The sequence below is a fragment of the Dermochelys coriacea genome, chromosome 4 (genome assembly GCF_009764565.3).
Source record: "Dermochelys coriacea isolate rDerCor1 chromosome 4, rDerCor1.pri.v4, whole genome shotgun sequence".
Taxonomy (NCBI): Eukaryota; Metazoa; Chordata; order Testudines; family Dermochelyidae; genus Dermochelys; species Dermochelys coriacea.
The window spans coordinates 39,707,549-39,729,781 of record NC_050071.1 but is presented as its reverse complement, the minus strand read 5'-3'; the positions used below and the strand labels follow the sequence as shown (position 1 = coordinate 39,729,781).

At 38.6% G+C, this 22,233-nt stretch overlaps 1 protein-coding gene across 5 annotated transcripts in view; it reads right to left on the bottom strand.

The window, feature by feature from the left end:
- The window catches only part of LOC119854944 (bifunctional heparan sulfate N-deacetylase/N-sulfotransferase 3), a 128,072-nt gene that overhangs the window by 85,681 nt on the left and 20,158 nt on the right, over window positions 1–22,233 (bottom strand). For 3 of the 5 annotated variants that reach the window (XM_043513288.1, XM_043513289.1, XM_043513286.1), the window contains one exon: window positions 9,710–10,839. In XM_043513288.1, the coding sequence (XP_043369223.1) occupies window positions 9,710–10,690 (981 nt within the window). In that variant the 5' untranslated portion in view covers window positions 10,691–10,839. Of the gene's footprint in view, window positions 1–9,709; window positions 10,840–11,603; window positions 11,723–18,905; window positions 19,389–22,233 lie in introns of those variants that run through there. The other 2 variants (XM_043513287.1, XM_038400231.2) reach the window with 2 other exon arrangements.

Below are 22,233 nucleotides of genomic sequence, written 5' to 3'. Positions count from 1 at the left end.
AGAATTCCCCTTTAAAATCCAAAAGGTGTTTGAAGATATTTTTAGAGCTTTCTCTCTGAAAGGTGTTGGTAAACAGTCTGGTTTATTCTCTCAGTAGTTCAAGGTTTCTGACACCTTTTCCTCCTCTAAGTCACACAAGGTTTCTGACATCATCCTCCTCTAAGACTCACAAAAAATATTCAAACCTCCCCCTGATGTAAATATTTAGGCCCCTCCAATGTACAAATAATTGAAAAGGAATGTTCAAGAAAGTCCTTTCCCAATTTTTTTTTAAAAAATCATTTCAGTGGTGTATATTAAACATGTGAGGGCCATCCTTTCATGTAAAAATTTAGCATATTGGATGGAACTATACTTCAAAAAACTGTTAACAGGGCAGCATAAAATATACCCTGAAAAGTCCCACCAAATCTAGGCACATTTGTAATTTAAAAAAAAAAAAAGAAGCAAGAATTTCATTCTGTTTCTATGAGCAGGAAAGTTTCAAATAAGGAATAGAGCTCGTTCACCTAAGCTCAATAAAAGCATCTGCACATTTATAACTTCTGCATATCTAAAACATGGCAGATTGCACGAAATCATAACAGTTGGCTCTGGTGTAAGAAATCTGTTAGAGTAAGCAAAGAGATATTGAACTCAACAGGCAATATCAGCTCAGGAATGCATGTAGTAAATAGAAGCAGGAAGCCTGCCAAACAATCAGTGGGGCCACTGGACAATCAAGGTGCACTCAAGGAAGATAAAGTCATTGCGGAGAAGCTGAATTCGTTGGATCAATCTTGACTGCAAAGAATGAGAGAGAGAGAGATTCCCACACCTGAGCCATTCTTTTTAGGTGACAAATCTGAGGAACTGTTCCAGATTGAGGTGTCAATAGAGGTGGTTTTGGAAAAAATTGATAAATTAAACAGTAATAAATCATCAGGACCAGATGGTATTTACCCAAGAGTTCTGGAGGAAATAAAATATGAAATTGCGGTACTACTAACTGTGGTATGTAACCTATCATTTAAATCAGCTTCTGTGCCGGATGCTGGAGGATAACTAATATAACATCAATTTTTAAAAATGGCTCTAGAGACGACCCTGTCAATTATAAGCCAGTAAGCCTAACCACTACCAGGCAAATTGGTTGACACTATCGTAAAGAATAGAATAACCAGACACATAGATGAACATGATTTTATTGGGGACGAGTCAACTTGGCTATTGCAAAGGGAAATCATATCTCACCAATCTATTAGAATTCTTGGAAGGGGTCATCAAAGATGTGGAAAAGGATGATCCAGTGGATATAGTGTAACTGGACATTCAGAAAGCCTTTGAAGGCTTCACCAAAGGCTCTTAAGCAAAGTAAGCAGTCATAGAATAAGAGAGAAGGGTCCTCTCAGTAACTGGTTAAAGTGGTGTCCCCTAGCGGTCTGTACTGGGATCACTGCTGTTCAACATTTTCATAAATTATCAGAAAAAATGGGCAAAAAGTGAAGTGGCAAAATTTGCAGATGATACAAAATTACTCAAGATAATTAAGTCTAAAGCAGACTGCAAAGAGTTACAAAAGGATCTCACAAAACTAGGTGACCAGGCGACAATATGGCAGATGAAATTCAATGTTGATACATACAAAGTAATGCACATTGGAAAACATAATCCCAACTATACTTAAAAATGATGGGGTCTAAATTAGCTGCTACTATTTAAGAAAAAGAGATGGAGTAATTCTGGATAGTTCTCTGAAAACATTTGCTCAGTTTGCAGTGGCAGTCAAAAAAACTAACAATGTTAGGAGCTATTTGGTAAGGGATAGACAATAAAAGACAGAAAATACCATAATACCACTATATAAATCCATGGTCCACCCACACTTTGAATACTGCATGCAGTTCTGGTCACCCCATCTCAAAAAAAGATACATTAGAATTGGAAAACATAGAGAAGCAGGACAAAAATGATTAATGGTATGGAACAGCTTCCATATGAAGAGAGATTAAAAAGACTGGACCTTTTCAGCATGGAAAAGAGATGACTAACAGGGCATATGATAGAGGTGTACAAAATTGTGACTGGTGTGGAGAAAGTGAATAAGGAAGTGTTATTACTCCTTGACATAGCACAAGAACAAGGGGTCACCCCAGGAAATTAATAGGTAGCTGGTTTAAAACAATCAAAAGCAAGTACGTCATCACACAACACACAGTCAACCTGTGGAATTCATTGCCAGGGGATGCTGTGAAGGCCAAAACTATAACAAGGTTCAAATGAAAAAAAAACTTTATAAATTCATGAAGGATAGGTCCATCATTGGCTATTAGCTAAGATGGTCAGGGATGCAACCCCATGCTCTGGGTGTCCCTAACCTCTGATTGCTAGAAGCTGGGAATAGACGATAGGATGGATCAATTGCTGATTGCCTGTTCTGTTCATTCCATCTGAAGCACCTGGCATTGGTCAATATCAGAAGACAAGATAATGGGTTAGATGGACCATTGATCTGACTCTGTACAGACATTCTTATGAAGACTCTGGGATACTAGGAATTAATTCTCATGGGCTAAATTCTCTCCTTTGCAAGAGCACTGCTCAGTGCAGATGATAGGATGAGGGGGATATTAAGGTACTGGTTAGAGCACCCTGATAGTTATCCATGGCCCTAATCCTGACTTAGAGCAGCTGCCACTGGACTCTATTTCACCACTGGACTCTACTTCAGTGCAGAGTTGGCAAGTGTTTGTAACTCTGAACAAAGCATTATGGTTGTTCTTTCAAAAATTTACAACTCAACATTGACTTAGTACAGCTTTAAAACTTTACTACGTAGAAGAAAAATGCTGCTTTTAACCATCTTAATTTAAACAAAACAAGCACAGGAACAGTTTCCTTACCTTGTCAATTTTTAAAAAAAACATTCCTTTTTTTTTGTAGTTTACATTTAACACATTATTGTACTGTATTTGCTTTTTTTTTTGTCTCTGCTACTGCTGCCTGATTGCATACTTCCAGTTGCAAATGAGGGGTGTGGTTGACTGGTCAGTTTGTAAATTTGTTTGTAACTCTGAGGTTCTGCTATATATAGAATACAAACATCACTAAAAGCAAAAGGAAGAAAGACACATAACAGACTTTGGGTCTGAGCCTGCAACCCTTACTCACCTGAGTAATCCTTACTCCTGTGAGTAGTTCCATTGTATTCAAAAGAACTACTTATATGAATAAATACTGCTTGGATGCACAAGGCTTGAAGGATCGGGTTTATATTTCCCCTTTTGATAAAAGTCTATAGTGGACAGAGTGCCCCAACACTCACTAAATAAAACAGGACCCAGAATGACATATGTCACAAGCAAACAAGTTGGATATGGTCACTATGAAACTGGCAACTGTACATTGTTTTCCATGAAAAAAAGTGACTGCCCAACAGCTACATTTTCATGTATGAGAATAGCATAAAATTGCTCATTTTTTACTCACTCACTTCTAGAAGGCACCATATGATAGATGAGCTTCACCTTGATGACCATCTCTTCTTTCCAAAACCTGCACACCCTACCACATAAAAGACGTGACAAACACGCAGATACTGCTTTCTTTTATTCCCTTTCACCTTGCTCGTGACAGTAGCATAAGGAGGCATTAATTATCTTTCTCTCTTTGCTACCAGTAGATGTGTAACTACTTTCTTACACACACACACACACACACACACGATCAACCAGGCTCATAGACAGGAAGGTCATGTTAATCTTTTACTATTCCTCCATCAAGAGAAGATGTATTGTCCATACAACGTTCGACATGAAAAATACCAGATAGTTCTACTTGAGCAGAGTCTAATGTGAAAATCAACATGCAAAAAAGCCAGGGTGCATGGTCGCTAGAGGCTATGGTAAGGTAGGAATTAGATTTGCGAGAGGGAGATTGGGACAACCAGAAAACAGTGAAGGATGACAGAGAGATAAATACAGTTTTCTACCATCCTGTCTCACCTTTTTTGTAAAATGCCTTAATTTATAATTCTGAAAGGGAAAGGAGATGAGAGAAGACAGAGGAGAGAATGCAACTTTTTCTTCCCACCATCCTGCCACCACTTCACAATGTTCTAGTTTTCATTCTGAAAATGTGATCAAACTTCAGGATAGAGGGTATGTGTGCAGGGGTGGAACCAGGGACAGCAGCTTGCTACTTGCAGTCCCATAACCACTTTTGGACATCAGCTGCCGCTGCAAAAAAATACGTCTCCCCAACTCTTGCTTGCATCTCCCTTAGAAAAGCTCAGTGTTTCACATTTGAGAAACATTACAATAGAGTGATTATAATGAAAATGATTTAATATAATAAATGAATAGACTGCCTACTGAGATAACCATGGGCTACCAAGATAAACTTACTCTGGGAACATCCAGATGGATTTTCTTTATATGTCTATTTAAATGAATTATTTGCACTGCACAGGCTTTTAGGCTACTAAAAGAAACAGATAAAGTAAATGGAATATAACATTGTCACTGGATAATAGCCTCTTCCTGATAGATAAATACTGAGAGAGAAAGAGAAACAATTTATTGAAAATGAACACAGAGGTGATGTTACCAAATTTATTTTCAGTGGAAGGCAATTAGGCTGCAATAACATTTTCTTCCACTGACATTATTTCTATTATATCAGATGTGACAAAGTAAATAAACTGAGATGGATGGACATTGCTGATGCAGAGTGACAGCTACTCACTGTACCATACTGAAAAAACAATATTGTTATTGGCTTAAATTTCATACAGTGACAGCCACATCAGTACTGATCAGGTAATCCCAATCTAAACCAATTTTGGGAGTTTTTTACAGCTAAAATTACAGTGGGGTGGCCTCCCCATTATGGTTACAGTTGAATCTACCTTACTGTTTAATAAGTTAGTAGTTAGAATGTGGATAAACAAAAACAGCAAGGCCTGATTGCCCATCATTAGTTTTTGTATTGATGAACTTCAGGCAAAAACAATCCCATACCATCAGATTTCTCAGAAGTGTCCACTAATTTTGTGTGCCTAAAGCCTGGGTGCTGAAGCTGAGATGTCTTCTGACTGATTTTCAGATGCTGAGGACACTCAGCTCCCCCTAAATTCAAAGGAGTAACTATAGATTTATGAGCAGTGAGCTGATAATCAATATAATAACTATTTTCAAAAGTACTCAGCTCCCATTTAGACACCTCAATGAAGTGCCCATTTATAAAAGTGCTTAGTATTCAGTAGTACCTGTTGTTCTGGTGACTTATATAGGTGCCTAAATGGAGTTACTGAACTTTGAGTTCTTTTGAAAATCTGAGTCTATATGTACCTTTACTGTAACTCGCAACTCATCCTGCCTCAACTATGCTGCATTGCCTTTGTATCTCTCACTCTCTCTTTTATTATTTGTGAAAGAACATTAATTTGCCCTGTCAACCATTCTGTTTATTCTTAACAGGTTAGTAACTAGAATTAGGCTATAATGTCTTTTGAACTCACAAAACCTCTGAGGAGCATTCAGGACAGTGATAATCATTACACTATGGAAAAAGTACAGTTTAAGCTCACCCAAACCCACCCAGAGCACTTTCTTTCAAGGTCTCCTGGTGGCAGCAATAGATGTTTTACCCATCTTATGTTCCTCAGCATAATGAAATGACTTATTAACTTTGCACTGTGTGGGATCTCTGGGGTGGGGAAGAGCTGTCTGTACTCTCAGCTTCTCCAAAGCATTTGTGTGGGTTCAACCATAAATTGAACTAAAATGGTCAGTTCTACAGACCAACAATAAAGGCTCCATTAGTGTTTCAGGGAACCACTGTGTGACTTCAATAGAGTTATATTAGGAATGAATAGGGCCAGAAATTTCTAATAATAAATTTAATAGGAAAGAAGTTATTATGTCAAACAGCTCTGTAATTTTGAGATGAAACTGAAATACGTAGAAAAACATCAGTTCCAATAGTACATGGTTAGAATTTAAATGCTGTTAGCTTAGCTAAAATGAGTTAATCATGGATGCTGAATATAAACAACATCCCTATTAGGCAGTCTATTTTCATACTTGAGGCACACAATTCTCTGTGTTATAGGCAGTGCAGCAGAACTCAGTAAAACACTATCCCTCATACCTAATGTGATGGCATTTATATACAAATATGGTTTTCAATAACAGATATTCAGCTTCTTCAAATTAATTCTCTCTCATTCATTCAGCATGTCATTGTTTTGCAGAGGATAACTCCTTTGATATTAATAGTAATGGAGATACATTGCATCTGACAGTGCTAACAACATGTTTAACAGACTACATTAGCTTTAAGTAGATTAAGGATCTGAAGTGAATACTTTTTTCAGATGCCCCTGTTTCAAAACACTATTTAAATGGTTGCATCTGTTGTACTGACTCAGAAATTACCTCTGCTTTGATATTATTTTCCATTAGGGCTGTGAAACAATTAAAAAGTATTGTGATTAATCACAATTAATTGCACTGTTAAACAACAGAATCCCATTTATTTAAATATTTTTGGATGTTTTCTACATTTTCAAATATATTGATTTAAATTACAACACCGAATACAAAGTGTACAGTGCTCACTTTATATTTAATTACAATTGTTTGCACTGTAAAAAAAAATAGTATTTTTCAATTCACCTAATACAAGTATTGTAGTGCAATCTATTTATCATGAAGTTGAACTTACAAATGTAGAATTATGTGCAAAAAATAATTGAAGGCACTTCAAATACTTAAACCTTGGATCGAGTGCTCTATTTTTAGAAATCTCACATTGGTACGTTCGAGTTTTTTTAAATTTGCAGCGAAAGTGTTCTTAAAAATAAACATGTGCTGAGTCATCATTGAGACTACTATAACATGAAATATATGGCAGAACGTGGGTAAAACAGAGGAGACATACAATTCTCCCCCAAGGAGTTCAGTCACAAAAAAAAAATGCATTAAATTTAACGAGCATCATCAGAAGAAGCATGTCTTCTGGAATGGCACCTGAAGCATGAAGGGGCATATGAATGTTTAGCATATCTGGCACAGAAATACCTTGTAATGCTGGCTACAAAAGTGCCATCCGAATGCCTGTTCTCACTTTCAGGTGACATTGTAAACAAGAAGCGGGCAGCATTATGTCCCATAAATGTAAACAAACTTGTTTGTCTTAGCAATTGTCTGACCAAGAAATAGGATTGAATGGACTTGTAGGGACTAAGGTTTTACATGGTTTTGTTTTTGAGTGCAGTTATGTAACAAAAAAAAAATCTACATTTGTAAGTCGCATTTTCATGATAAAGAGATTGCACTACAGTACTTGTACAAGGTGAACTGAAAATACTATTTATTTTATCATTCTTACAGTGAAAATATTTGTAAATAAATATAAAGTGAGCAGTGAACACTTTGTATTCTGTTGTAATTGAAATCAATATATTTGAAAAATGTAGAAAAATATCCAAAATATTTAATAAATGTCAATTGGTAGTCTATTGTTTAATTGCAGTTTTAATTGCACTGTTAATTGCAAGCAATTTTTTAAAGCGCGATTAATTTTTGAGTTAATCACGTGAGTTAACTGCAATTGACTGTCCTATTTTCTATATAATTTCATTTTTTTTTCCATGTGGCAGTAAGTGCTTTGTAAACACTATAAACTAGCCTCACAAAATAGTAACAAAGTTCACTGCTTTTGCATTTTCTTTAAGAATTAAAGATGTTTTATTCTCAATGAATGTCTTTTAAATTTGTCTGTATAGTTTATTGCTTTTTGATAACTAACTTCAGTGAATTATTCTTCTAACAGAACCCAAAATGTTATTCTGAGGTTCACTTCATGGGGGGGGGCAGGGGGGGGGGAGAACCCAAGGGGAAAGATACTATGAGGATCAGAAATAGTTTATTATAGTGGAGAACCTGTATTATTTCTTCATTCAGGTTTTATTTATGCATTTCATTAGTCCAGTCCTTCAAAGCAGCTTTGTCACAATGACTGGATTGGGAGCAGAAGCAGGCTCTAAATCTTCCCTGTAATTCAACTTCATATGCAAGAGGTTCTCAAACACCAAAATGAAATCCTGCAACCACAGGTCACATACAAATAGAGGTTATTGTGCCTTTTTTCTTGTGTACTTATATTTGTATGAAACTGCTTAGGCATCCAAGAAGTGTAGATCCTTACAGAATATATGTGTTGAAAGCATTTTTGGGTAGCCTCCAACAGTTTTATATCAGAAATATAAAAATTTTAATACACTTTAAGGTTATTGTTTTACATTTCTGGAAAAATTGATAGAATGTGTCAATTATAATTTTGAAGAAAAACTGTGTGAAGTTGTCAATCCATCAACACTTGTGGAATGAGCCAATACATTTAGAGGGTTGTGTAGCTCAATAAATTTAGTGCTAATTTAATGAGATCCTCTTCATCAATTAAGTACAGTTTTAAAAAAACACCTGAAATTAGCAAAATGTTACCCAATTTCCCCCCTCCGAGTTGTCTTACAGCTCTTAACCTAGCTAGAAGTGTTGGCAGTGTAACAAATCTCTTCATCGTTTGTCCAATTTTTAGCTTCTAGAACAAAGACCTCGGTTTTTTCAAGGTGTTTTCTGGTCATCTGTTTTCCTACTAGATTCTTCTGAAAAAAGAACAGGTGTAAAGCATAAAGATAATGTGCTTCAAAGGTCATCCTCATGCACCCATAACCCACCACTGTACTTGAATGGTGGAGCAACAGAGTGAAAAAGGACCCTGCAGGTATTTATAACTAGAAATAGTGGAAAACTCAATGAGTAATTATTTCAGACATGTATAAACACTAGCTTCATTGCATGCAAGAGCACAAAATATGGAAATAAGAAGGGTGAAATGCTGTGACTAACTTCTGACACTTCAAAATGATTAATAATCCAATATGGTCTTCTTTAAAATTTATGTTGACATTTATCAGATCAACTCATTCGCCTTCTGCTTTGTAAGACTGCCTGATGTCAACATGCATTACATACTAATGATCTAGCTCCTATGATCATGCATGTATTACATATTAAGGATCTAGCTCCAATCCTGAGAGGTGCTGGAGACCTCCTGGAAAGTGAGAGTATCCTCAATTCCCAGTGAAGTATCTCCCATGAAGTGCTTAGCACTTTGCAGGATCAGATCCTTTGCAATTTCTTAACTTTTTATAAGTTTGGCTGCTATTAATGGGAAACCCTATCCTCTTTATTCCCTTTCATATATGCAGAGGGCTCTGGATACAGCAGAACCAGTTTTCATGTGGGCAGGAAAGCAGAATCCCAAGATTTCAAACAGGAGCACACACCTTCAGCACAAAGTTCAGCAGCCGCTCCTTCTCTGTCACTTCAGTGAGTACCTGAATTGACCAGAGGATCTGTCATTATGATCCACCAGCCTCTCCCAGCCTTTGCGAGAGGCAAGTTAATAGGCTATAGACTATTCCAGCTCCGAGGTTGCAGCAGGTGCCACAAAGGAACTTTGTAGCCTGCAAGGGAGAAGGATTCTGTCTCCCCAAAGCCCAAAGGATTTTTCCTGTGCCAAAACACATATACTTGGGATTGGTGCAGCAAGATAGAGTTGCATCTTTGGTAAATTTCAAATATTAATTTCAGTTTAAAAAATAAGAATTCATGCGGAAGCTTTTGCGGTAGCAGAATAGTGGTTTTTGCACATACTGTACCTGCACATCATTGACATTCATCCTTGTTCCTTCTTTCCCAACAAAGATGTCATCTATGTCAACAAGAATGTACCTATCCAAGGACAATGTGAGCTTTTTCCCAGACAGGAAAGAGACGGCATCTATAAAGATCAGCTTGTGCAGCCAAAAGTTCAAGTTGCTGCCGAAGAGAACTCTCTGAATCCCATCATGAAGCCCCAAGTCATGAACTACTGTGGCATGGAGAGCATTTTTAGTGATGGGTAGTGGCAGGTTTTCTGTAGTCTTTATTTTTGCAAATATCACTGGCTGATAGGCTGAATGATTAATCTGGAAAACTGTCCAGTCATTTCCAGGCAAGGGACCTTTATCAAGCTTAGAGGATTTAGTTACATGAAGCAATGGGGAATGAGGGTTAACACAACAGTCCTTAACACCCAGATTGCCATGAACATGGAAAGGAAAGCCCTTAAACTGAATACTCTGCAAGCTGTTCTCGCTGCCCTTATGGAATCCAATGACACCCACACCATATTCAATACAGTATTTATCTAGAAGGCCTTTGTTCCATGAGTCCATATTCACATACTTTAAAATATTTTCATATACAATGAGAACATATTTGCCTTTATTTTTGTCTACAAGCACTGGAAGATCACCTTTCACAGGAGCAATCTCTATGTGATACTGAAATCTGCTGGATTCTAGAATTGTTATTATATCTTGACCGAGTGTTGAGTATTGGCTTTCCACAAACACCAGCGCTACGGGATCAGTCCTCATGGGATCAATGGGCTTCACTGTCTTCAGTTCCATTAACTTGTATGGCAACAACTGAAGATCACCACATTCCACTTCTGAAGAGATCTCAGAAAGTTCATTTTCCTGTTTGTAGCCATTATACAAATAGTAAGCAGAAATAACAATGCTCACCATACAAAAAGTGGCAAGCAAGATAACTGTTCTTTGAAAATGTCTGTGAAGTTTCATGATAAAACTCATGTTGTATACTTGCCTTAGATTGCTTCCAACAGCAGCAGCATTAAAAAAAACCACAACTTTTCAACAACTTGTTCCAGTCCTGCTTAATAATTTATGTCACCATTGCAGCACATATGTCTATCTTCAGCAAGCTTTAGAAAAGGTATAGTCTAAAACAAAAAGAAAAGTATAAGTTTAATGCATCCATAAATTATTGCATTTCAATTAGCTGGTAGCATGCAAACCATTGCTAAGATAGGCTCAGAAATTAATTCAGTACTTAGGTAGTTTCTTTTGTAACGTTTGAACCAGTTCTGTTAATTCCCCCCCTCCATTATTTATTATATTCATATTCTATAACTCACAATTTTCACCTTTACACTTCCTAATTCTACAGGATGGGAGTCAGAGAGATACTCCACCCCACCTGTAGTCTAGCCCCAGCTACTTTCAGTATGCTTGTGTAACAAGCATCACTTTGGTTGTCATCAGGAACTGGGCACAGGATATCAAGAGCTAAGAGACTCTACATCTTGAGTAAAAAGATCAAGGCCCAGATTTTTAAAGGGGGTTTTAATCGGAGTTAGACAGTTAGGCACCTAGTGGGATTTTCAAAAGTGCCAATCTGCATCTTTAGGCACCTAAACACCTTTTAAAATCTGGCCCTAGATCCCATAGCTGGCAGCTGTAAGAGATCACCTCTTCTGTGGATCAAGCAGAGAGAGGGACATGTTACATTACATTGAAGAGAGTCACACTGGCAGAGAACTTCTGCAGACTGAGGTCCATTCCACACAAGTATGCATATCCCCTGCCCAACTCCCACATACTGCCCCCACTTGCACAGGAAACTGTATCAATTCTGCTACCAGTACACAAAAGAAGACAGGGATTTTGCCCGCACTAAACACTTGTAAAATACAAAGTAGCACACCTAAAATTGGCAAGAGAGGAGGTCCTCCCGTGGAACTCAAAGTGTAGGACACAGGGCATTCCAGTGGCATCCAGCCAAATATTTTCACGTTATATATAATTTCTTTTCCTGTCATTTTCCTAAAAAAAAAGCAAGCAAGCACACCCTGCCTCTCCCCACCTTCCACACATAGGAGATTTCATAATCAGATTAAAAAAAACAAGTTAAGAGAGGTTAAGGTTGGCTGCTTAATTGCAGCACCTTAGAGACTAACAAATTTATTAGAGCATAAGCTTTCGTGAGCTACAGCTCACTTCATCGGATGCATCCGATGAAGTGAGCTGTAGCTCACGAAAGCTTATGCTCTAATAAATTTGTTAGTCTCTAAGGTGCCACAAGTACTCCTTTTCTTTTTGCGAATACAGACTAACACGGCTGCTACTCTGAAACCTGCTTAATTGCACTCACTCTTGCATGAAGATTTCTCTTGAGAAGTTAAAGTTGCATGCATATCCTTAACTCTGCCCTGTTGTGAGTGTACATGATGAGATTCTTTCATTACATTGTCACAAACTATTTCTCAGATAATACAATATAAGTTACAATCTTTTCTACTGTGTTAGATGCATATGTGTTCTACAGTGTACTATTCTGTATATATTAAGTATTTTATACTAAAAGTATACAATAAACCATGCTTACGTAGGCCATGTATAATATAACACACGCCAGATTAAGTATAAAACAGGGTAATAATAGAAACGTACTGGCACATGAGCCACCTAAGTTTGCAACTTATGCTCTGAGCTGTACCTAAAGAAAACTGTGGTGCTGACTAAAGAGATAATAGCTACTGACAAAATTATACACCTATTTAAAAATATGACAATCAAATTAAATATAAAAGAATAAAGCAAGTACTGCAAGACAGCTAACTAAGGCTGCAACAAAAATTGCGTATTATATAGTATTATTTAGGAAACAGAACACATCAATGTATCACATATAATACAAACAGGGGTTAATATCAAGTTTGTGTTTGCAACATTTAGCTTCGTCTTTTCCTGACTTTTGAGTGCTTAACCACATATCCTCTTAATGTATTTTTAATGCAACAGAAAGAGTTAAATGATTTTTTTTAAAAAAAATCTAACAATGAAGAAGCCACAAAATTTAAAGCCAAAAGCCATTGCTTATATATGTAAAATCTACAGGGTTAAATTGTAATGGATCTCACTCACAATAGTGGGTAAATCCATTTGTAACCACAAAACCCTGCAATTTGTATACAAACTGGCAGATGATGCCTGCCATATACCCATTATGCAAAATATACAATTGTGCATGTTTTTAAGAGGTCTTTGGCCCACAACACTTTGCGTTATGCTTCTGCCAAGTTATCAAGCTATTTTGCTAGGAATTCCTATTCCTGGCACTTTGGTAATATTTATTTGAGAAAATAACTGAACAAGACAGAATAAGTTTGTGCACCACAAGAAATGCAGGAAAACAAACTAATATTTACAAATGGCTGAAGGAGAAGATTAGTAGTGAAAGAAATTTGGGCTCTTTCCTGCATCTAATACAGTCAATAGCAAAACTCCAAACTTAATTCCCAATTTAAATCAGGATTGGAGCAGGCCTTTTATTTTCAAATTTCTGATTGGGAGTGTTACTAAAAACTCAATGTCCTTTTAACTTTCTCAACTTTAACTACATTCCAGGGGGTTGATCCTGCACAGTGAAAGTAAGGAGTATAAACACAAGGTAAAAAGTAGCGAGTAAGAAAGTGAGCTGAGGGGAACCCAATCTTGCTTTAACAGTAGCTTTAGAACATGGCACTCAAGTTTTTCCTGCTTAACAGGACTAGGAAAAAGCTGTAAAAGCATAGCTATGTTTCTCATATGATGGGGATTACATTTAAGCCCATGTTCTGCTAGACAAATTCATTCTCTGCCCATATCTTTCCCTTTTTTACCCTGTATTCTTGAGGGTAAAGGAAAAGTGCACAGATGTATTAAGACTTAGCACACACAGTGGAAAGGCTTACACCTAGCTCTTATCTTTACTCACAACTGGACATAACAGTCACTCACATTTGCACTGGAGCACAACAAACTTGCACTCCCTGTTGCACACTGTGTTCAAAGCCCCAAAGCATAAATGTGAATTGTTCAGGATTGGGGGTGCGGGGGGGGGGGGGGGGGGAAGAACCCTGGCTCTAGAAAGTAGAGACAGCTGTCTGAAAAGAGAATTTGCAAATTTTATTAAAAATAAAGACTAAATGACAACCTGCATGTGTTACAAGGATCAACAGAATACTTTTGAATAGTAAGCACTGTTACATGCTTAGGTTATTATTGTCAGAGGGACTATCAGCCTAGCGAGCAATAAAGAGATGATTGATCTGATTGGAAGTAAGGTAACAAAGAGAAAGCTTGATCTTGAATGATTGAGGCAAGATTAAGAGGTTGTTTTCAGGCAGGCTTCTCATTTGTGGACACAATTTGTAGAATGTTTGTGGATTTTTTTGTTTGGTTTCTAAGAACACTTATTATTATTATTATTTTGGACTACCACTGAAATACTTCCTGAAAGCAATTTTATGAAGTGATCCGAATGAAGAATTGTGGTTATCTGATTAATAAAACAAAAGAAAGAGTTCCAAGCATAAGCAGCAGCACATAAGAAATCAAAAAGGTTTCTGGAACGTCTGAGATTTGAGAAGAGTTATGAGTCTGTTGGTATTGTTTTGGTGTGGTATCTTCAAAAAACTTGGGACCGTTCCTCAACTAGTATAACCAACATAGCTCATTCACTTCATTGAACCATGATGATTTACACCAGATGAGGATCTTGCCTCATATGTAAAATACCACCACAGAATCCAAAAAGAGCCCCAAACATTACACTCCCACTATTATAGGTCCTTGTACCATTATTGTACAATACTATACAATGACCTTTGAAGGAGAATGTGCCACTCAGTCTGCAGCAGTGCAAGCTACCCCTGTATTTCTTCAACACTGCACCTCAGTCCCTGTCTGAGAATTCCTAAATTGATCCTTAAGACTTTTAAATTAATTAAGTATCCACCTGCAGATTGAGACCAGAATCTATTAATCTAAGTACTACACTAGCAGGGGTAGGCAACCTTTGGCATGCGAGCTGATTTTCAGTGGCACTCACACTGCCCGGGTCCCGGCCACCGGTCCGGGGGCTCTGCTTTTTAATTTTATTTTAACTGAAGCTTCTTAAACATTTTAAAAACCTTATTTACTTTACATACAACAATAGTTTAATTATATATTATAGACTTACAAAAAGAGACCTTCTAAAAACATTAAAATGTATTACTGGCACACAAAACCTTAAATTAGAGTGAATAAATGAAGACAGCACACCACTTCTGAAAGGCTGTCGACCCCTGTACTACAGCATTGCTCCTAACATGTTCTCTCACAAGGCCTCCCAAAGATTAAAATAAAATCTTTTTTTGTCTTCCCCATATATAAATTTGAATAGGTAGAAATGTTTTGCTACATAGACAAATAGGTTCTTCTCACATACAACAAACCTACTAAAGGAAATTTAAGTCAAGGAAATGAGCTTTGCATTAAGTTTTGAATGCAAGGAGTACCATGGTCATTCCTCCCTCCTATGGGAGCAACTTCCATAGTCCAGCTCCTGGGAAAATTCTGTCTCCTATACCCACTAGTTCTCATCCAATTAGTTGACAGTTTCATCGTTCCAGCAGAACGCAGCTGCAGTGGGAGGTCATACGTATAGAAGGGGTAACTGCCCAGGTAGCTAGGGCCAATCCCCATAAATGGCTTTGAATATTAGGTCAGGAATCTTCAATTGGCCTATGTTCAATGGTAAGCCAATGCTGAGAACAGCACGATGCATGAGGTGCTCAAAGAACCAGTGTTACTTTGCGAACAAACTGCTGTGCTTTGTATCACTTGCAGCTTTTTCTGGGTATGTGGTTTTATTCCTGGATATAATGAACAAATCCTCAGTGTAAATCAGTGTAGCTAAGTTGACTTTAATGGACCTATGCTGATTTACCAGCTGAGGATCGGGCACATGATAGGTTGTAGTAATTGAGGCTGGAGGTCACATATGTGTAGATCATGCATATGCCCTACTGGTTTCTAAAGCATACACATATCAAAACATTAAAAATGTGTACATTACCTTCGCAAAAAGCTCTCTCTACTTAAGCCTATGGATCAGGACATTCAAATTCATGTAGCTGGCTTGCAGCCTCCTTTGTGGTACGCATCCCTTGTAGACTTGGGCTGTGTGTGAACATAGTGGCCACATCCCCAGCATGACAATTTGCCCCCCTCTGTATGGTAGAGCAAAAATCTGCCAGAGAGAGTCTCATGGTGCACGGGGAAGCATGTAGTCCCCTTGCATGGGTTCTCCACTAGCGTGCAATGGTCCTTTATACAATGGAAATACATTTTTTCTGTGTGCAGGATGTAAAAGATAATTGGAGAAAGTTATACTCTTGGCCATTCAGTGACATAATTAGTATTTGTGTTTTTAGAAATGACATCAATTCTAGGTTAATCCATCCCTGTATATTTGGGGTAAATTACTCAAAAAATGTACATCCAAATGGAATCCCACTCCTAGGGTGACCACACAGCAAGTGTGAAAAATCGGACAGGGGGTGGGGGATAATGGGAACCTATATAAGAAAAAGACCAAAAAAATCGGGACAGTCCCTATAAAATCAGGACATCTGGTCACCCTACCCCCCTCATACAAATTCTAGTCTGTTAAAATTGTGTTAGTGTGTGTCAGCAAGTCTTTTAACCCACCAGAAGAGGTTTTCTTTAACTCAACTATATTACAAATCTATTTTCATCTGCATAATTAATGAAAAAACTGAAAATATCCAAAACCAAAAGAGAAAATAAAGCCTATAAAAATAGTTTCCAATTTGAAGCAAGATAATTTAGTTCAACTTAAGGTTTACCTCAGCCACATATTGTATACCCTGATCCCTGTGTGGGAACAGTACAATTATGCTACATTCAGCTCCTTCTATCTTCTGGTATACATAAATTCTTCTTGACATTTGCATTCTGAAAACACCTCTGATTTACAAAGAACAAACAAAAATGATGTGAAGTCAGGCCTCCCTAGTTACCCATCAAATATTATTTACTGTAAATGATATTTCTGCAGTTACATATAGCTGCACAAATCTTTGTCTCTCTCTCCTAACCTAACAACACATTAAAATAACATTCTAGCTCTGTTCCTTTGTACACTGACCACTGCCTGCACGGCTGCAATACGTTCAAGTGCAATATGAAAAACTGGTTTTAAATGAAAACCAGAAACAATACAAATATTTTCCATTGTGTAGCATTAAAAATTATTATGACTGGTGCATTATTTAACTAGACTAAACAAAAATGCCATTTTTAGACAAAATCATGAAATATGCCGGAGAAAATAAAGTGTTGACCTAATTAGGAAGTTATTTTGAAATTATTATATTAATATTGCTAAACAGGCAAACCTTTGTGAATTAATGAATGATAAGGCACAAGGAACAATGTCTATTGGCAAGCAATAGTGGTACATATGATAGCATGCATATTTTGGATCCACAATAAAAATACATACTGCTTCCAAGTACTTGGTACCAATCTCTGTATGCCATAAAAGTCAAGCACTGAATACTCAGGAAAATACAAAATAAGAAAGCTGATATTTAGTCTATATGTTTGGAAGAGATTTTTAACTGAAAAGGATATTGATATTTGACACGTCAAGGAAAGTAACTGAAAGCTGTAAGTATCACAATTTCAGGGCTGGAACAGATGACTATCTGGGGACTTAACATTTCTAAATGTACCAACTGACAGGTGGGATGGATTAGATGGACTAAAGATTCTTTAAAAGCATAGAAATCAGGAAATCAACACTCTGTCCAAATCTTTCTGGCAAGTATTATTAATTTTGTTATTAAATCTCTGTACCTTCAGCTTTTTGATGTGTTGTTTTACACAGAGTGACACCAGTAGGAAATATTGCCCTATACGGAGGGGATGACTGCATAATGATCTGTTAGTAAAGGAGTTTTTAAAATTAATGAAACAGTGTTTAGAAAACTGTTGGATTATTTAAGAAAAAAAGGTTGAAAGAGCTTAATTTGCTAAAAAATATTTTTTTGTTTTCAACATTACTATGTGACCTTCCTTCATACTTTCTAGCCAAGGATCTCAAACAGCTTTACAAATATCACTAAGTTTACTTATACAATATTTCTGTGAAATAAGCATTACTATCTCCATTTTTTACTGAGGCAGAAACTCAATCATACAGCAGTTAAGTGATTTGCCCCAGGTCAAAAAGGTAGTCTGTGGGCAACTCAGTTCTTCTGTCTCCCAGGTACCTTCATCATAAAACTATGCTATTTCCAACATATTCCTGACTGATGCTTGTCAAAAAGATTAAATGCAGGTATTTCATTAATGCTGAACAACTTAGGGTGAAAAACTGGATAAAAAAAAACCAACTACTTCTATTGTTTGGTCAAAAGGCCTCCTATTTCCAAAAAAGTTATCTGGCAGGCCTGAAGAGTCAACTAATTGTGTTTAAGTAAAATTGAAAATAAAATTTCAAAAGGCTGATAGAACTTCTCAGTTATATGCATAATATCTAAAATAAACATTAGCACATGCCAAATTCTGCATGGGTTTGGGATGATTTCAGATGTTAACAGTTAATGGGCTCTGACTGTATTGTTATGTTTTATTTTTTACTAACACAGCAATCAAGCGGCTCTAAGTGTCCAAAAACACTAGAGGGCAACAGTGTCACACAGAAAAACCTATTAACGGCAGGGCTGGTTTGGGTACCAGATCAGGAAGACAGATGCTAACTGAGCTAATAAATAAGAACTCTCCCAAATGCGATATACGAAACTTGGGATGTGTCGTTAAAGGCTATTTTCAGAAACGAAGCCCTATCTTACCCGTTGAAGGCTTAATAAACGACGCTGATAAATATAAGCATCCCCGCAAATAATCGCTGCATCTCTCTCCAGACCATTCACACCAGCGGAGCCGCCCGAGAGCTGTAGGTCTGAACAGACCTGATTAAAATGAGGGAGGGAAAAGGTCCGCACACACTACAAGTTGCACCGTCACCAGGAAGCATGTCCCGCAGAAGTTTGTTGCGGGGAGGGGGGGGGGGTGGCCGGCCGGGTGGGAGGAGATAATAAGCGTTTGGAGACTTTTCTGTCTAGGTTTAAAGCACAAAATGTGAGCCCAGCCCTGCCCCAATTATTACCTCCAGGTGCACTCCAGGGACATGCCGGCGCTGCCTCCACTTCCCCTAGACCTGCTGCATGCAGCTGCTCCTGGGACGGGACGAGTGGCCGGTGCCAGGCTCCCCCCTCTCTCCGCTGCCCTCTCAAGCCGGTCTGCAAAGCCGCCACCGAAGCACCAGGAGGAGGCAGGCGGTACAGCCCCCGGAGCCTCCCTCACCCCCAAGCAGGGGGAGCTGGAGGCGACTCTAGGCAGCAGCCGGCGCGACCCAAGCGGCCGGGAGAAGAATGAGCCCAGCAAAGCTTTTAGCGGCCGCCGCGAGAGGTGAGGGGCTGCGCTGCGGCGGAGCCCGGGCCAGCCAGAGCCCGCCGCCTCTCGCTCTAGCGAGCTGGACGCTGCGCTGCTTCGTGCCTCCCGCACTCGCAGAGGCGGCGAGAGCCGCGAGCGGGGGGACTCCGGCGCCTCCGCCATTGGCCGGCGGAGGCTCCGCCCTTTCCCAGCCGCCTCCTGCGGGGGGAGGCTTGCGCAAGGGGTGGGGGCGTGGCCGCGGCGGCTTCTAGACCGTGCTCTGCCGCCACGCGGGGGATGGGGCCGCCTCGGCCGCGAAGCTACCGCACCCCCCGTCACCCGCTCGCCGCGGCCGGCCCAGCTGCACAGAGCAGCGGGGAGGCGTAGCAGGGCAGGGTGCTTCCTCGTCCCCGAGGCCAGGGTGGGTAGTGCCTGCTGTCTCTGGCACTGAACTTTCTGGCCTCCTCCGTAGTGTACCAAACGGTGTATTATTAAACGATATTTCCACCCAGAGATGCCCTCCAGGCCCCTCACGCCTACGTGTTGCATCCAGTCGCCTCTCCCCACTCTGCCTAGCTAGATACTTACAGGGCCTTCCTCTCTAGTTGTGTAGCTAGTCCAGCATAGCGCCCTGGAGGTTTGTGATTGCACCGATGCCTTCATGCACTGGAGGAGACCCCTAGTGTCGATGCACTGGATCTGTGCAAGGAGTGACCTGCTCCAGTTTATTTCAGGTGCCAGCCCCCTCATTCATCCACTATCTTCAAGTTGTCTGTTCAGTAAAGAATTAGGATTGTATTTTTTGCCTCTGTCCACCCTTAGTTTGACATAGTAACTAAATCCCAGAACATGACAAACTAATCTCGAGGGTGTGTCTGTACACAGCATGTAGCGGCGAACCTGTTGCGGACCGGAACATAGAGTGGGGCCTCGCAGCCAGAATACCTACATTCAATTCCAAACTCATTATCTGATAGTGAGCAACTCACATAAGCCCTCAGTTTACACGTTTTAAACTAAGTGCAATAGTATTTACCGCCTCAGTAATTAGTATTTATAAAGCATCCTGAAATTTGGGGATTAAAAAGCACTATAGAAGTACAGATAATTAATGTTTATGTGTATATACACACACCCCTACTTCATATGTTTTGGGCATACCAAAGCCAAATATGGGGTCATAGATGACAAGAGTGCTCTCGTTACAATACAAATAAGTATGAGAAATATATTTTGTCATACACTTCATTGCATTATTTGTATTATCATGAAATACACAAACAAAAAAGCTGTGGACACCACTGGTACTGTACAAACAACACAAATAAATGGGTAGGGACTGTAATTTTGTTCAGTTTGTAGAGTACCTAGTACAGTGCGTCCATACTGTTGATATTGAGAAATATTTTGGGCCATATCTTGTTCACTTTTCTCATGCCATTAGTCCCATTGATTTCAGTAGGACTGGTAGCATGAATGAGAGGAGCAAGATTTGGTTCTTCGTTCACTCATACATGAATAAGACTTGAAATGCAATGATAAGAGTCAGGGGCAAGGTTGATGCAGCAGCACTGCACTGAGTAGTGCTTATGAATCATCCCCCACCCCATGTACAATTCTGCTGTTTTTACTCAAGGAAAATTCTCAGAGAAGAATGTGAAAATTATTCTTTCCAGAAGAATATATTTATCATCTAGTTAAGTTATAAAAGTCTCAAATTGTAACCTCAGAATCCTGTTCCTTCTTCCCCCATTATCAAATTTAATGGAGGCAAAGGGAAGTCTGATTAAAATCCTCCCATAAAAACATACCCTTTGTAGTACAGCCTGTGTCAATTCTAAACCCAGGAGACTTCTGTTTTGGACCAGATCCAGAAAACAGTGGAAATCCCAGAAAATCAGTTCTATATGAGAGATTTGGGGATGAAGTCTTTGAAGAACAGCTCACAAGTTTTCAGCACCACTGATCTGAAATGTACCTTTGCTGTCCTTTAACTTGTACCTATACTTCAAACCTCATTAAAACAATTTTGGATTATAATCTGTACAATGCTTCCTTGGCCCACCTCTAGTTATAAGCATGACAAATTTCTGTGTTACAATAAATTTGTTATAAGATTAAACCTTCCACGTTGTTCTAACTTTTCATTTAAATGATTTGTTTCTCAGTTAGATGTCATTCCATAAACCACACAACTTTTTGTAGCTTTGCCAGGCTAAGTAAAGTCAAATACCTTGTTGTTTTATTACATCTTTTTATCAAATACAATCTCATTTGTGTAAATTTTACTGGGGAGGAATGTGACAGTCAGTCATTTAGATTATTGAAAACATGGAACATCTGGGAAGTAATCAGTTGCCTAGTCTTTTTAAAAAAAGACAACAAAAAACCAAAACACTACTGCCTGATTTACCAGGCATAATACAAATTTACTATAGCTAATCAGAATCCAGATTATATTTAAAAAAAACCTTAAAAATACAAAATGTTAGAAAATGAATATACTAAGCATTGTTAAGCACTATATAAATATTAACTAATGAATCCTTAAAATACCCTTGTGACATGGGTATTATTGTCCTTTTTTACATGGGGGAAGGGAGAAGAGAAGAGAAGAGGAGGAGAGAAGCGAGACAAAGATTAACCTGTGATCTGCCAGAAGTCAGAGGGACTCACTGTCTGGCTTCCAATTAGACCTTGCCTTCCAGTGATGGGCTCAGATCACCAGAACTCATCACTTCCTATTGTAATAGATGCAGTTGCACACTAAGAGACTAAGGGCCAGATTCTCTTCTTCAGTACACTCGCAACCTCATTGATTTCAACTGAGTTAAATGCAAGTAACTAAGAAGAGAATGTGATTTTAGGCATTCAGACAGACACTCAGGCAGTTAAAAATTAATCAGTTAAGAAGCTGGCAGGGAAGAAAACCGGTCAAGCCCTATAATCTTGTTACATTAAACATGTTCTCTATTTTACTACACTGTACTTCATTTTTGAAGATGTAAGGATTATTTTGCAGCAAATAGTGTGGGAAAGCAGCCATACTTGGAGAACATAAT